Source organism: Tachysurus vachellii, chromosome 17 (assembly GCF_030014155.1).
Source record: "Tachysurus vachellii isolate PV-2020 chromosome 17, HZAU_Pvac_v1, whole genome shotgun sequence".
Lineage (NCBI taxonomy): Eukaryota > Metazoa > Chordata > Actinopteri > Siluriformes > Bagridae > Tachysurus > Tachysurus vachellii.
Window position 1 is genome coordinate 10,706,611 of NC_083476.1, and position 17,876 is coordinate 10,724,486.

At 38.9% G+C, this 17,876-nt stretch overlaps 1 protein-coding gene across 2 annotated transcripts in view; it reads left to right on the forward strand.

Annotated features, from left to right (window-relative positions):
- nectin3b (nectin cell adhesion molecule 3b) overlaps positions 1-17,876 on the forward strand; it is a 47,164-nt gene that overhangs the window by 18,083 nt on the left and 11,205 nt on the right. The window contains exons 2-4 of one of the 2 annotated variants that reach the window (XM_060891244.1): positions 11,616-11,780; positions 12,015-12,362; positions 17,157-17,456. In XM_060891244.1, the coding sequence (XP_060747227.1) occupies positions 12,182-12,362; positions 17,157-17,456 (481 nt within the window). In that variant the 5' untranslated portion in view covers positions 11,616-11,780; positions 12,015-12,181. The remainder of the gene's footprint in view (positions 1-11,615; positions 11,781-12,014; positions 12,363-17,156; positions 17,457-17,876) is intronic. The other variant, XM_060891243.1, reaches the window with a different exon arrangement.

Below are 17,876 nucleotides of genomic sequence, written 5' to 3' on the forward strand. Positions count from 1 at the left end.
AGATATTAGGAAAAACCCAAATTCATACAGGTGGTAGTGCTTAGTTGGACTGTGAAATCTGCCCAGCAACCAAAGTTTATTTTGATTGGTTGAGGTAGGTTAAATAAAAAAAAAACAAAAAGCAATGTAAATCGTTTTACATCAGTATATTACATAATTATTTAAAAAACACTTGCTTCAAGAAAGCAACAGTATTTTGTGCAGCAGGCCTGAGATTCCTGACTGCAAGACAAATCGCAGGTTAATATTAGCACACTCCTTCTGTAAGGAGTTGTTTATTTAACACTTGTGGAAGGAGTGTTTTTAACAGTCAGGTAACATTACATTTTGCGACATGGGAAAGTCTTTATGAGGAATTTATGCCATGCTGTTTTCTTTTTAGAGTGACAGACATAAATAACTAATTTAGTGTGAGCAAAATGTTTAAAAGACAAACTGTTATTGCTGCTAGTAGCTAGCCTTAGCATTAAGTCAGTTTTTACTAATTAAACTTTGAGTTGTTAGCTATATCTAAACTTATTATTAAATGATGTAAATTACACATGATTGTTGAGCACAATGTCAGGGGAGATTTGAAGGAAATCATGTTTCATTATCTTCATTGAAATCTCCATTTATGTTTAGCCAAGTGAATATTTTCATGGTTTTGGGAAACTAAGACCCATCAGAGAAAGCCTTTGTTGCTCGGCTCTAACAGCACAATGCAGGTTATTAAGGTTTATATAGGCTTCAAACAAGAATACTACTGCTGTCATTCGTCAAGTCTAACACAGAGCCGTCAACCAAAATGTAATTTTTAGTTAATCAAAGATTATTAGCATTGGCACATTGCTGTGCTGCAAGATGAATAAAAAGCTTAGCTGTGTTTTTAGAATATTGTCGGCACTTTGCCAATACTGCCCAAATCCAATAATATTTATTCAACTACATTTGTGAGATTTCCACTTGATCTTGGTTTCCTTTTGCTTTCCCGTAACCAAAATTTTTTTCCCATGTCAATGATGTGTAAGTTTAGTAGGGGAGATATTAATTTTATACTCACAATGATGTAATTAGTCATGCCCCTATTTACATTATATGTAAACTGAGATTTTAAGGTTATACAGGTGTTTTTGTGGTATTAAATAAGGGCTAAATCACAGTACTTTAATAAATATATTGTGTTTATTTAATAATCAATAAAAGGTGACGTGTACAGAACACTCTCGTTACTGTATATTCTTGGTTACTGAAACTGCTGGAGTATCAAAGCTACCATAAAGACACTAGTGAATCATCATATCACATTTGGCATATTACAAATACAGAAATGAATATTACATTTTTTAAATATAATATTTTTATTATAATATTTAAAATATTATATTTTAAATATTATAATAAAAATTAAAATTGTTTTAATTTTTTTTAAGTATAATATTGTTTTATGTTTGTTTATGTATTGTGTTCTGTAAAAGCTGCTTTGAGACAATATCCATTGTTAAAAGTGCTATACAAATAAATTTGAATCGAGTTGAATTGAAATTACAATGTGAAACACTATTACTTTGCAGAAGTTACAGTCACAGTACCCATCGTACAAACACCTTCAGTGGTTTTTATTTATTTTCAATTTTTTTTTGTTCCACATAAACATGGGCTCACAAAATAAACACCTCCACGTCATCTGCCTCTAACGTGGTTGCAGCCATTTGGCCACTGGAGCCAGACCAGGTCATTTATCTTCACGAGGGCTGTGGAATGGGACTATTACTGTTCAGCACGCATTCCTCCACCAAGACTAAAGCAGCTGAAGGTATATAGTCTCCTTTATGTGAAACCAGAGAGCACATGGAGCCTGCTGCTAAACACAATAATGATCCAGACTTCCACTCAGGGCCTGTACATCACTCTATACACCAAGAAAACACATGAGCTAATTCTCAACTCCTTGTCCCTCACAGCCTACAAGACCCAATAATCAATTAATCTTTCACCCTAACTTCACATTTTTTCCTTATAGCTCCTTGAGGTGTAGGTAGCATTGAGATCTTAGACAGGCCTCCACAATCACATGCATGTTTCTCTCACCTGTCTGTCCTGGCGCACACAGGCACCACTCGTACTCACTCTAGGCTCCGGTGGGTCTGAGTGACGGGTACAGAGGGATCAGGGTTAAAAGTCTGCCCTTTCTCATCCCTCCTGTCAAGCACACCTGTCTGTCTGCTCAGCCTTTCCTCCTCTGTAGCTCCAGTTTGTTAAACTGAAGACACTGTGTGGTTCACTGGTTCATGCCAGATTTTATAACTAGGTTCTGTAAGTAGATGGTAAAATCTGACTATTGTTTTCTTGGGGCTGAACAAAAAGTCAATCTTGGGTCATGCAGGGAAACAGATCATGTAACTATATATTATATAAAAGTGTTTAACAGCAGGGCACATAAATCTTTCCCAGCATAGTTTACTCTTCTGGTTTTATCTCATTGTAGAATGGCAGGTGGAAAAGTGTGGATAGAAGCTGATTCACATCCACAGTAGTCCTTGGGGTTTAATTTCCAAACAGATTATTAAATTAAACTGAAATAAATATTCAGACGCTTTAATTTTTCTTATCTGATATATTCCCAGTGCTTATAATGTTTTTTAACGTTATGTTCTCATGCAAGTTACAGATAATTTTTTTTAGGACCATACACTCCACATGTAATGTGCATGTGGAAGTTCATGGAACCACAACAAATGTTTCTCAGATAAGTGCACCACACAAGACTTCACAACATGCTGCCAGACCAACAATAAAGAAGATAGGAGAGAAGCCAGCAGTCACTTGACTTGCAGGACTACATGGAAGCTGCAGGAACAGCATTTACACAGTGAACAATAAGCGGTGACCTGCACTGCAGGCATCTCTTTTCTTACAGTTCACAATAAACTCCTCTGCTAAATAAAGAACACAGAGGGGCATGTCTAAAAGCATTTACACTATTCTCATTTTTGGAACAATACACTCTGGTGAAATAAAACCAAAATAGAACAGTGTTCAGTTGGTGTTTGGAGAAAGAAGTGATGTATGTGTGTGAGATCCCAAGAGCACCACAACCACATAGCAGTATGCTCACAACTCTGTACTTCACTAAGACTTTGGACTTGGAACAAGAATGGAGTAATGTACTGAGGCATGGTAGAAGAGAATTCGACCTCATCAACACAAACTAAATTTGGGGAGAAGAAGTAGGCCTTGTATGGCCTAGCAGACCTCTTGATCAAGGATAATCTCATTGTTCTTGATTTCAGATTGTCATGTTGCCCACCTGTACTATAAAATATAACACCCCCAGTTCAGAAGACTCTCTTATGTCAGAAAACTATTACATTGTTCTTTAAAGAGTAGTGATACTGGAGACTCTGGTGAGTTAAACGACTCCTTACAGAAAACCACATCATCTCTGTGATTTTCACATGTACTGCATCTGCTACACAAGTCCCTGTGTACAGTATAAGAGGTTACCACAGAAACTGTAACGTAAAATGATCTATTGTTACTTTGAGCAGCAATTTAGCTAGTCAGTACGACAACTGCTGCAATTTTGAGCATAGTGATGTAAGACATTTTGTCACAGTATTGATATATTTATAGAGAGCCCTAGCTTGGCTAATGTATTACGACAAACTAGTGAATCTACAGTGTTTTATTGTTGGATGTTGTATAGGGTTTTTATTTGGCCAACATTGTTATACGATGAACAGTTACATTGTGTAGCTCTGCTGGAGGTGACCAACTATGCACAGTAAACGGAACGTGTGTATAACCCCGATGCCCTTCTGCACGTGGTCACACTCCCACATGCCTGTCACACCCTGCAGGTGGGGAGTGTGTATTAAAGGACAGCTGACTAAAGCAGAATGGGAAATAGATGGACTCCACTGGGGACTTGGTGTCCTTGCTGTCAGCATCATTGGCTCCTTACACTGTCCTTTCCTGCCTTGTGTTATTGATTTATAAATGTATGTGTTTGACCTGTTATTACATGTATGCAGGTGTGTGCATGTGTGTGGGTGTAAAATATGTTTCATATATTGTCCTCGTCAAGGTTTATAGGACTATGGATTTTTTTTGTGATGTAATGAAACACTTTTGAAAACAAACAGTTACTTGGTGTGATGAAGTAGAGTTTCAGATCCAACATAAGCAATTTTTTATTTACTAAGGAACAACTCACTGTTAAACATTTTATAGGTGTATTTATTGTTGTGAAATGTCTGCAAATTTACATTTACATTATAGTAACTGTAAACGGTCACTTCCTCACCAGCTGCACTCTTTTTCTCACTCCTGACTAAAAATTTGTTGCCACAAAATTATATGGTAAACCCCTCTGACCCAAAGACTCTATATTTATAGTGGCTTTATTTATATATTTATTTATACTATACATATTTGTAAAAACTTTGTATCTCTGGCATAACTGTTAAATAAACATCTAACAGAAACCTTTACTAGGTCAGTAATTGCATATTGTTAATAACCTGTTTAAGTGAAGCATCCTCCATACTATGAATGAGCTGTTACTCTAAAAATGGTAACATGTTACAAGATTAGAATATATAGTAGGAAATTGTATTTTCCCCCACTGTAATGTATAGTATGTACAGTCCTCCATTTAAAAACTGCGTTTATGATCTGAGTATTAGGCTGTAGTATTGTCCGGTTTGTGGGCTGTGTATTATTGTCTGAGATACAGACGTGGTCTTAATCTCACTGTCAGACTTGATATATATCTGTCTCTGTCTGCTATAATGACTTTGCAATAAGGATACACAATGATGAATGCTGAAACATTATACGTAACATTTGTATTGGACATAATGTGGCAATGAGGGAAAGGCCAGGTTAAAAGACTTTTCTATAAAAAAAAAGCACAGAATGTATAAAACAAATTCCTAACCTAGTTTATAACTCAGGTAGAATTTGATCAGCCAGCAGCATATTTCATTTATATAACATCAACTACCCTTTATTCATTTCTTTGTCTTGATGTAAGCTTACCAGTATTTGCAGAGCCTGATAATATTAACCAGATAACGGCTTGCCTTGTATGGCAGGATAGCTAACATTAACTATTTAATATCACATTTGCTGATGATTTATGGATTTATTTGCTGGTGTAATTGGAACCATGTTTTAAAACCATGATTCTTACTCACGTTCACTACATAGTCGATGATCACTTTAAAGCTGCAAAATTATTCAATCATGGAAATATTCTGTCTCTCCTTACTGATGACATTTTCTCAGGGTGCTATAGAAAAAATTGGTGAAACACATGTTCTGAGATGGATTAAAGATTAGAGCTCATGTAGTGAAAGCAGGAAATCATCAGTAAGAATATTTTTAGCCGCATTTACAGGCATAGGAAGACTAATTTCTCTAGGGGTTTAGTTATTAATAGGGTAGGTTAACAATTACAAGACAGCTTTGCTAAAGACCTTTCGTTGTTCCCTGATGGTGTGCTGGTTTCTGCAGTAGTCAGTTTGAAAAGATTTCCTCCTCTATGTCTTTAGCATTAACATCTACAGGGTGGTGAGACTTTTTCTTTTAGAAAATCTCTCATGACGAGGTGAGGATATGAGCTGATATGCAGTGGGATCAAACACATGCTTGTTGAGGGTGGGGAGCCAGGGGCCCAGTGAGGGGCTGTAAGCAGAGAGCCGTGGAGCAGAATGTTGTTGTAACCAGGGTGGGTTAAGGACAAGACCAGGACTTATCTTCCAAAATGTACAGTCTAGTTAAAGCTGGGAGTTCTCTTAGTGAATGACATAATAAATTGTACATTATTTTGTCTTTTCTTTATTGGCCACTGTCTGTCTGTCTGTCTGTCTGTCTGTTTTTGAAACTGTCTTTCTTTCTGGCACCAACAGTTAGTCAGAGCAAAGCCTGAGGCAGAAATGATTGCCAGTTGTTAATCTCAGCATGCAATAGAAATAGAAAAGGTGGAGTTAACCACACTGTAAGGTTTTATTTAATAGCCCTTGCACTATTTTAGAAGTAAGCTAAAAGCAGTTAGGTTTATTGTTTACTGGCACACCAACTTCACATTTCACCAACTTCAAAAAAATAAAAAACAAAAAAACTTGAATAATAATTTAACTTTAATACATAGCTAATCTGAAATTAAAATGTATTGTACAATCCCAATTATTGGTGGATAAACAACCAGCTATAAGATTACTTTACATATAAACTGGCTCGTCGAGGCATGGACTCTACAACACCTCTGAAGGTAAACTTTGGTATCTGGCACTAACTCGTTAGTAACAGATCCTTTAGGTTCTTAAGTGAAGTGAGGCCTCCATAGATAGAACTTGTTTGTCCAGCACATCCCACCAATTCTTGATTAGTTTGAGATCTGGGGAGTTTTAAAGCAAGGTCTATACCTTGCACTCAAGCAGTTTTTGAACAATTGTTGCAGCATGGCAGGGCGTATTATCCTGTGTCGCCATAATAGCACTGTACTTGGTCAGCAACAATGTGTAGGTAGGTGGTACATGTCAAAGTAACATCCACATTAATGCTAGGACTCAAGGTTTCCCAGCAGAACATTGCTCAAAAAGCATTGATCAGGCCAGGCCCCCTTCTTTGTCCAGGTCTGATGCTCACCTGTGCGCTGTTAGCTGGACAGGGCCTATTGTGATGGACATTAGTCAGCATGGCACTCTGAATGGTCTGTAGCTATGCTGCCTCATATAAAGCAAGCTGCAATACACTGTATTTTGAGACCTTTCTATCATAGCCAGCATGAAATCTTTCACTGGTTTGTGCTACTGTAGCTCTTTTGTGGCACCAGACCAGCTAGTCTTCACCCTCCATCTGCATCAGTGATCCTTTGGTGCCAATGACCCAGTCTCTGGTTCACCAGTTGCCCTTTCTGTAGGTACTATTCACTACATACCAGGAAAACTACATAAGAGCTGCTGATTCAGAGGTGCTCTGAACCAGTCATCTGTCAATTTGTTCCAGTTACATAGATCCTTACACTTATCTATATTTTCATCAACACATCAACTTTGAGATTTGCCAGTTTACTTGCTTGCATAATGTATCCCACCTCTTTACAGGTGCCACTATAATGAGATAATCAACATTATTTACCTCACTTGTGGTTTTTCAGTGTTTGGCTGATTTTATGAATTGTATAAATTTAAGTAACTATAATTAAGCCATCTTGTTTTAATAATGTGTCATGATTTCACGTCTTCTTTTAATCTGTCAAAAGCTAGTTTAGCACTGTATGGGGTCAGGTCTGGTTTGACTGTCCATTTGAGCCCATGATTTGCTATTTTCTCTTCTGCATCACTTCTGTGAAGCAATCCTTGTAAAATGCAGAGCTTGAAATTGTAATGAGGTTATGCCCTTCATTCCTTTTCTTAATTCCTCTGCCTTATCCTCACATTCTGTTGTCTCACTCTTTCCCTGCTCATATTGGGAGTGTTGAGTTCGGCAAAATTCAATGTTTGGAGACCGTTGCCAGGCAACGCAGCAAGTCCGATTTACCCTTACGTCTTCTGAAAGGCAGCTTGTTGCAATTAGCATTGTTTGAGAGGGTGTGTGTGTGTGTGTGTGTGTGTGCGCGTATGTTTGTCCAAGTTCATTCCAGCCATGCTTTTGTGCTCCATTTCCTCCTGATTTACACGCAGCAGCATTAAATTTGACTCCTCAATTTTGTCCTCATCATCCTCCTTGCCTTTTTCTCTCCCTGCTGATCGGGAACATGACTCAGATAATCCCAGAGCAGACGGGGAAAGTACAGATTGAATCCAGATACTTTTGAAGTGCAATGCTGAGTGGACCACAATGCAGCAGTTTCACGAAGGCCTGGTTTCAATTCTGAAAGTGAGGTCAGCTATCGGCTATCCTGTTGAACGCAAATACTCTCATGTAAAGAAAACACACAGATGAGGATGGGTTCTCTTGAGGGTGGTGATTTCAACAGAGATCAAAGCCAGTTCCCTTAGTGAGGAACAAAACACCCCTGTATGGTGTTCAGTGTAGTTTTGTGGCCTGTAGTAATAAAGGGCATTGCAACAATAGGTGTGTATTCACTAAAATAAGGCCTTCAGAACCATAGGGACTGGGTTGTTTGACGTATAGTCCTGAACTGCTTTTGGCATACAGTGGGGTAAATTCAGAAGAACACTGAAGCCAACAAGCATGTTTTTATATGACTGGAAAAGCACAGTGACTCTCTTTTTAGTCATTAAAAAATAGCATTTCCTTCAGATATGTTGGTAAATGACTAAAAAAGGCAACGTATAGTTACAATAAATTACTCTTGGCATAATCTGAAAATTTCTATTGAAGTCAGTGTTGCTTCACAGTGTTTCTACAAAAAAATAGTAGAAAGGTAACAGATCTGACAATGGAATAACTTTCACATGAAATAACTTTGTAAACACAGTAATCGCACCCCCCTTACATGCTAACAGAGGCCCTGCTCCGTCCACTGGAAATGTGTTGGCCAAAAATTCCTGGCCTACTGAAAGTTCCACAAGGGGGAATGTGTAGTTCCAGGGACATCAAAATGTCCTTGTTTCGTTGGATCACGAACTTAAGTAGTTCCTGGAACTACAAAGTAGTTCCGCTTGAGGAACAATCAGGAACCTGGGAATTTTTCCTCAAATGTGATGTAGTTCCAGAAACCTGTTTGGTTCCTTGTGCAAGGAATCAGGAAGTTCTAAAGTAAAGACTGATTAACTGACAGGCCAATCAAAAACATCTCTCTTTCCTGAAATATTTTGGCCATGTGTTATCTAACAAGCAGTTACCTACTAATGATTTGCATATGGCATGGCATACTTTAGTTCTAAATCAAAAGCATCACATAAGTACATGCTTTTTTGTGGCGACAAAAATGCTAAGGAAAGATGTATAAAAGGATGTTATTTAGAGGTGTTGTGCAAGAATGTGTATAAATGCAACATCACCTTCAATTTTCTCTCTTTTTGTAACTGTTGTGGAGTTTGTTTGCATTACTTCAGATCTGTCCATCAGCGTGGTGGGAACTTGGAAATGGAACCAGGAGAGTTCCCAGACCCTTTCCATGGAAGTTCCTGAACTGTGTCCATGAGAAACCTGTAACTTGTTCACGAGTGAGCTGGTGTGATCGATCCAGTAGGTGTGAAGGCAATGTGTTCTTACTATTAAGTCTTGAAACAATAGTCTGGAGTACACCATTCCTCAACAGGGTCACTGAATGTGTGTTTCTGTTTGACTGGAACATCCTGCAAATGACTGATACATAAAAGATGTGGGAATGTATTGCAGACACAGCTCTGAATTCCATCATTCTCTCCACCTCGCCACATGAAGGGAATGCCTGTGCGTGAGGGGAGGCGTGTGTGATGTTGTGTGCCTGTATGGCTTTGCGTGTGGATGGAAGGTTGGACTAGTCAGGGTGTAATAACACACAGGTTGTCCTTTATGTGGCCCTTGTCTCATGGGTCTGTTGCAGCATTTTGCCTTTCAGTCTCTCTATATTCATTTTGCTCCTCTTTTTCCCCTGCTTGCTTCGTCTCTCTTGTCACTCTCTTTTACACAGACATAGTTAAACTTTTGTTCAACGAATGGAAAGAGGAAAAACTGTTGCGAGTGTGGTGGAAGGTAGCAGATGGAAAGGAAGCGAGTGGTTAAAAGAGGGAGGAAATGAGGGATGGAGAGAACAGGGAGAAGTCTGTGGTCGTATTCCCATGTTAATTATTTTCTGTCATTAATGCTCTGAGACAGCATGCCCCTTGTTGCACAAAAAAACAGCACCAATAACAAAGTGTGGAAAAAAGTTTGAACACTAAGAGGATGTGAGAATGGAGTGTTAAAATTTAATGTTCTTCTAATCACAAACAATTAGAAATTACTTCTAGTTATTTAACACAGCTTCTGTGTAAAACACAAACGAACAGGAAAATTATAGCTCAGGATCAGACGGTCCTACTATGAGTAAACAAGTCTTTGCTCTTGAGCGGGAAAAGATGCAAGATAAAAAGCCTAAACAATGGGTGGGTTTGGGGCTTTTGGTGGAAATATGGTGATTTTTATATACATTTATATTTATTTACTTTTTCTTTAATTTTGTACATTTGAAATGGTTATTTTCTTAATATTGCCTGTATTTCAGAGGAAAAAAAACAGCTTTAGCTGTTCAGCAATTTGTGCACATACATTGATTCACTGGGATCATTTAGACTTGTGATGGATTGATTGTTCAAGTACCGGGAATCGCTGATGGATTCAAACGATCATAGTAATCTTTTCGATCTCCTCTATAAACACCATAATAATCAGCTCTGTGACTTCACTGTTGCATCTTAGCCACCAGATAAAGTCACAAATGTTTTTTCTCTCTCAGAACGCAACCAAAGACTGACACAATGGGTTGTTTTATCATGGCTGCTTCATTATACAAGAAATCAATAAGCATCTCCACTACTGTTAACTCCAGCATAGTTTGTATCATTTTAAAGTCACAGCTAATAACCTGTTGCGTTTATTGCTTTTATACTTCTTACTTCAGTTTTGCAAATGTTTGACATTTTTAATAGGTACTTAAGCCATTGTTAGCGTGTGCACTTACAGCTTTGAGACTCGAGACCTGTAACTAGCTTCCTGTCATTTTCTCTTCCGTAATGACTTGTGTTAGTTCTGGCCTCACCCCCATCTTCTGAACAGGTTTATTTATCTGGTAGCATCTGTTGTTGGGGACTTACAACTTGCTGGTTTATTTATTTTGAGAAAACTGAACTTTTTATGATATTGTGCATAAAGGACAAATTGGGTGTAAATAAAGTAGTTAGTTTTCACCTTTCACAAAGTCGATGTCTGCTGGGCACATGAATACAGCGAGGATCAGTACTTAACCTTTTTTTTCCAATGCAAGGGGAGGCATCTGCCTGCATAATCATTTGTTGTGTCTATCCAGATGGAAAAAAAAGTAATTTGGTCTGTGATGTCTTCTGAGGAGAAAGAGAGAAAAACACAGAGGAGGTTTTTCAAATGATGGAATTACTCCAGGGAAGATGTAAACTTAACCCTATGAAGTCCCAGCACCTGCTGCTTCTGCAGTTGAGCAGATCTGGCTCATAAAATCAGTTAGTAACATCATGCGCAAAGTGATTTCATCTAGAGAAATTAGCGTAAGAATGAAGTACGCTCCCCTGACATTTATTTTTATCCTCTTTGCATTCCTTGACACTTTTTTCCTTCCAGTTAGTTTGTAAAGGCTTCACACCTCATAACTTTACACTTTATTTTATTTATTAATTTTTTATATAAAAAGGCTTGTGTAAGTGTTTTTTCAGCAAGTTTTAGGTGAACATTAATTTTAGGTTCTCAGGCTCTTAAAATGAACCCCCGTGGTTTTATTTCTGCTTTTGCCATCTGAGAAATTGCAACAGCTAGCTGGTTTATGGAGGGGGAAAAGCCTCTGCTTCACTGATTTTCTCTCAGATCCTGAAAAAATAGTAAACAAAGTGTGTAAATGTGTATAACACACTGGCAATTCTGCTTACACAGAAAAGAAGCCTTTATTTGTCACATAGAATTTCACTGTGTTGTAATGTATTTCTTCGCATATCCCAACTTTGGAGGTTGGGGTCAGAGCGCAGGGTCAGCCCTGATACAGCCCCCCTGGAGCAGTGAGGGTTAAGGGCCTTGCTCAAGGGCCCAACAGTGGCAGCTTGGCAGTTCTGGGGCTTGAACCTCGATCCACAACCCCGAGTCTTAACCACTTGAGCCACCACTGCACCACTCATGTAAATAAACATGTTACAGTTATAGTAGTTTGAGGTTGCAGTAACTGATGCACTGTATTGTGAATGCAGACACTGATTTGAAAAGATCTGTTTTTGAGAAATGTGACTGGTAATTGTTTATCCAACTGAAGAACAATGTTAGAAATGTACAATTATGCAAAATATTATTTTGATAAATAATATAAATAATAGGTGAATAATCTCTAATAGTTGGCTTATATATCTCTGCCTCAGGTGTGTGTGGTAGCCAGGTGGTGGTTCCCCCAAATGTAAGCGGTGTGCTGGGGAAGAATGTGACTCTAAGCTGCAGGATTCAAGTGGACGTCAACCTGACTCTGACGCAGAGCTCATGGGAGAGGCGCCTGCCTTCCGGCTGGGCCACCGTGGCCGTTTACAACCCCATGTTTGGCATCTCCATCCAGCCTGAGTACGACCGCCGCCTGTCCTACCGCATGCCCTCCATCCACGACGCCACCATCGTGCTGGAGGATGTGGGCTTCTCGGATGTCGGTGACTACACCTGCAAGGTGGCAACTTTTCCTTTGGGCAACACTCAAGCCTCCACCACTCTCAGCGTCCTCGGTGAGATTTAGAGTTTTAAATAAAACTCATCCCTTAATATAAATGGCTGGAACATATTGGAATTTACTGTATAAAGTCTTTCCTGAACTAAGTTTCCTCTTTGGTATGCAAGGAAGGTTGTAATATATTAGTGTTTTTAGTCCTAGAAGTGAAAAGCGACAATTTTAAGCTCTTCTGACTGTGATGTAGGAGCATTGTGGACAATTTGACAGCTGTTCTCTATTTACAAACTGAAGTGATTAGGTTTGTCAAACATGTAACTATCCATCAAATGTTATCATTCAGAATCTAAGGAATTCTCGCTTGGCTTGTGAGACTTTAGACCTTTTAAAAGGCTGTTATTTGAATCTTTTTTACATCTGATGACCTCATATTTAAGGCTATTTGCTGTGACACGTTTTTGTGTTGGCTTAATTATGATTTGCCAATTTGTTAGTGTTATATTATGTTAGTGTTAACTATTATAGGAAAGTGTATTTCTTGCTGGCTGGAATTGAACTTATCCTAGTGGCTGTTATCAACCAAACAAAAGCTCCATATAAAGCTTCTTACTGTGCTCAAGGATGGACTTACAGTCTTAGTCAGATATATTCCAGGCCTGACCAAAGGATTAAGAAGGCTTGTGCTCAAGAAATATCACAGCACTCAGCTAAAGCAACACTAACGTGACAAACACTAAAGATCATCGATAAAATCTGGTATAAGTTGTACATGGTCTATGTACGTAGTCACAAATGACGTACGCAGTGACGTTTTATGTTTTAGAGTATCTGTTGCTGTTAATGATGTTTCAGCTCCCACACAATGTTATGTTAACCCTGTTCATGCAAGCTTGTGACGTGTGTGTGTGTGTGTGTGTGTGTGTGTGTAAAAAAAAAAAAAAAATCAAATGTGGGTGTAGTATTTTTGTGTGTGTGGGTGTGGCCTCTCTTTTGTTTTATATGTGGGTGTGGACTATTTATATATGGGTTTTTTATGCAGTTATCGATATGTAGTTTAGCTTCTTAGGCTAATTAAACAATACTGAAATAATGCACTCATCACTGTTCACTTTGCGTGTTACATCAGCTATGTGCATTCACCAGAGGCAACAATGACCTCTACTGCTTGCTTCTAAGATTTAAATTTGTCTCCGTGCACATCTTAATTAGCAGTCATACATAGTTGGATAATGGTGCACAGAATACAAATTTATGACACAATACAATAGTGTAGTGTCACATTACAGTACATTATTCTTACAGTAAAAATGAAGCACTACATGAATAGGGTAGGTGGCCTTAGGTTTCCATTGTCAATTTATTAAAACATTCATCATTATAAAAGAAAATTTGTGAAACTTTATTATGACAGTGTATACACAGAATCCATGTATATTCCGCCATGCATTAGACTGCAATTAACCCACAAGGGTCATGCGCTGGAAAGAGAGATGCATCATCCTTCTATTCTAGGTTTTTGTATCTTACTTGATTTAAATACTTAAATATGTTTTTGAGTCCTGCATTTGCTTATAAATTGAGTAGTCTCCTGTTTGTTGCTATGAACCTTCCAATCTTTACACCTTTCTTTACCATGGACTGAATCAGCTGTATGTAGAATATGTTGTTTGAGATGCAGATTTGATAAGTTGAGAGCCTTGAATTAGCTGTACTGTTAAACCTCTAGTCGTGTATATACTGTATAACAGGATAAGATAAAAACCAAGTTTTTCTTCCATTATTGTGCATTATACAGTAAAGTCGTAAGTGGGAACTGAAAAAATGTTGGGTCAAATGCTTCCATGGAAGGAATCTTTCAAGGCAGTTATGGTTTTATTGCTTTGTCAAGTCATATTTAATTTGCACAGAATTGAAAAACTCTCGAAAAAAAAATGACAAGTGGTAGGTGGAGCTCAAGGTGATCATAAATCAAACTCACAAATTTTGACTCCCCGAGCAGCACTAACATCATGTGAAATTGATAATGCTGTGAGTGCGTGCGTGTCTGTGTCCATCTGGATGTACCACATTTATCCTCTGTCTCAGTAGCCTGAATTTAAAAATGCACACTGTTTGACACTGTTTACGTCACTGAAGGAGTGGGATTCAGGAGTGGGAATGTTATTGGTAAAGTGGTGTGACAAATTTGTTGCAAGCGTTTCACTATTCAAATAGGATGGTAGCAAATAGATGGTGCAGGAGAGTGGGAGAATGAACCGGTGAGGTGCGTGTGTGTGGGGGTGTGTGTGAGGGGCGTGTGGGGAATGAGATGAGCGAGTAATTCCTCAAAACAGTATGATGTCATCTCCTCCAACCCATGTGCTTTTCTGCAAAATTCACAAGAGGTCTGTGTGTGTGTCTGTGTGTGAGGAGACAAATCCTATAAGCTGAGGTGCTATAGCTGGAGGTATAAAAAAAAATCATGTAATGAAGGTGTGGAAATGAAAACCCGAGGAATAGTGTCAGTGTATGGAACACAAAGGTGGGGAGGGGGACATGCGCAAGAGCTATAATTAGAGCAGAAGGAATGTAATGTGTCTGTGTGTATGAACATTTGTGTATAGTAGGTCCAGAGCCAAGATGCCCAAGTATATTCAGCTTCTCTATAAGCTGAGGTCAAGGGAGTCTCCATGATGAGTATCGTGTTAACTCTGGACTTTGACACACGAGGTCTGCATACAGTCACAAGCGTGTATGACATTTCACACACTCACACATATATACAGTGGTAACTCTGAGCACTCAGCTGCTGCTCAAGCTGAAGGTCAGGCACGAATGAGAGAGAGAATGAGCTGAGGGGATTGGGGTGAGGGAGGGGTGGAAAAGCAAACAAAGCTGACTCAATGAGGCAAGGAAGGTGTGTGTGTGTGTGTCTGTGTGTGTGTGTGAGACTCCCATCAGTCACTCTCACACCCCTCAGTACAAGCTGAAAAAGCAGAAAGATAATGATGGATACACGTCATACCTACAGTTACTGATGAAATTCTCGTTGAGGTCATGTGTCTTTCTCACCGTCTCAAAACTGAACCCATTAAAGTGGGAGGAGTTTGTGAAGGATATTAGTGGAGGGGTTTTAATGTCTGCTGCATGTTTAGCTAGTTATTTGGTTTTATTTGAAAAGAATCCCAGGTGGGGCAGTATGTAGCATTGTTTTCTCACAGCTCCAGGTTTCCTCAATCAAACCTGAGCTCAGCTTACTGTTTGTTTGAGTTTCCGTTCTCTTCACTGGTTTCCTCTAACCTCTTAAAAACATGCATGTAGATGGAGCAGCGATCCTAAGTTGCCCCTAGCTGTAAAGATGTAAGAAAGCATATATATGCCTGAAGCCCTACTACTGCGACCAGAGTGTATTCCCACCTCCCACTGTTCCCAGGATAGGCTTCAGAGCAACAATGACCCTAAACAGGTAAATAAATGAAGAAAGAGACATAAACCTTCTGAACTTTGAACTTTCCAGGTTTTCTATTGTATTTAATAGGAACGTTCTCAAACTCTGTGTAGAGGGCTCATTTCTAATTTCTTTATTTGCACCTTCTATTTGATTTATTTTTAGCTCCTTTCTGTTAGAAACATTGCAAGGAAAGTAAACAAGAACAGAAGGAGTTGAGAACAAAACTCTGAAGTGCCTAATGAGCCCATGGTCACTGAAGCGTTCCCTAAAAGTGATGCAAGTTATTTTGGGGAGTGATGGAACTTCTGATGGTATTCGGCACTAAAATAATGAAAAAATATTAAACAATCTGTGCAGGATGTACCTGTGTATCTAGAGCCCCTCTCCTTGATTCCTCTGATGTAAAGAATTCTTAAAATGGCTTGTTTTAATTGATTTCTAGGTCTCGAGCTTTAGCAAAGGATCAGAGAGTTATAGTGGCATTGATATGTGTTTGGGACACACTCATGGTCCTTGCTATTTCTGGTTCCACCCTCGTGCCTTCTGTACTTCTGTATTTGTACAATGACAGGAAGGGGAATTAAAATCAAAATGGCTGCTTGTTTAAAGCATGGCTCAGCTGGCACTGGAGTCTCAGGACTGTAGCGGTCACAGCACTGTCTGATGGAAAACAGATAAGAGACGCTTAGTTACAACACACAATTTCAACATGGGGAATGTACTGTGTTTTGCGGGTAGGAAAAGTGCTGTAATCGTTAAAAAATAACTGTTCAATGTTGGTTATAAATTACAAAGGTCTCACTCAGTAATCATGTTGCATGATGTACTATATGATGTGCTGTATGATGCAATAATTAAAAAACAAACACAGGTGTTTAACTGGTGCATCTGAGTGCTGAACTTTGTGCCTCCAGTTCTGGCATTCAGCACTTATGTGAAACACACTTCCCTGTCCATACAGCATGTTAACAGAGACCTTCATCTCAATCCCAATCAAAATCCTTCAGTGGCTCTGATGAGAAATACTGCTTGTTAGCAGTTGGCGGTCATTGTGATTTTTTTCCTCAATGCAAGAAAATCAGCTTTCCATCACTTCAGTTTAAGTCGAGTACTAGTCATGTCTGCATTGTGGGAAGTTTTTTTTTTTACATTTTTAATCCGGCACTAGATGAGCAAATCAAGGCTATGGAGCTAACTAAGCAAGCTTGGCATTTTAGCATATGATGGTTTGTCTATATATGACTTAAAAGAGCAACATCATTTCTGGAAATATCTGTGGCCCATATGTAGATTTTTTTTTTGACACAACTGTTTTTTTTTTTTGTTTTTGTTTTTGTTTTTTTTAATCATTGTTTATTTGTGTGATTATGACCTGCTACACAGTGCTAAAATTCACTTTGTCTCTCTCGCTCTTTCTCTCAGTGGAGCCGAAGGTGTACATATCTGCTGGATCTACAGCTCTTTTAGATGGAGGAAACCTGACCACTGTGGCTACTTGCATTGCTGAGCGTGCCCGTCCCCCGGCCGATGTCTTCTGGGAGTCAGATTTGTACGGCACATCAGAGGTGCACAAGCAGGAAGACGACAACGGCACCACAACCACACAGGTGCACTACGCCTGGGAGCCCACACGCCACGCCCAGGGTGACAAGCTCACCTGTGTGGTGAAACACCCGGCTCTGCCCAGTGAATTTAGGATGCCTTACGTCATCAACGTGCAGTGTACGTGTGTCCTCTTTACTGTGTGTGTCCCCGTTACTGTGTGTGTCCTCTTTACTGTGCATGCATGTACGTGTAGTGTGCGTGTGTTTGTTGGACAATGTGACTACAATCCCACAACGCTGTTGAATCCTGGATTGGGATGTCTGTAGTAACAGTTCATCTAACCCAAGTCTAATAATAAATGCATGGAAAAAGGTTAGTTATTAAAGAAAGAAAGGCATTTGACTCTCATGAAACAATTTACGTAGGGAGTTATTTATTTATTATTTTTATAAATTATCTTCATGTCAGTGCTTTATAAAAGTCACAGGTAGAGTCAAAAAAGTCACAGGTAGAGCTTTAACTGTAGGTTGCAGCAGAAGTCAGATAGTGTACAGGACAGAGAAGTTCACGCTTTGCATTTTCTTGATAACAACCAAA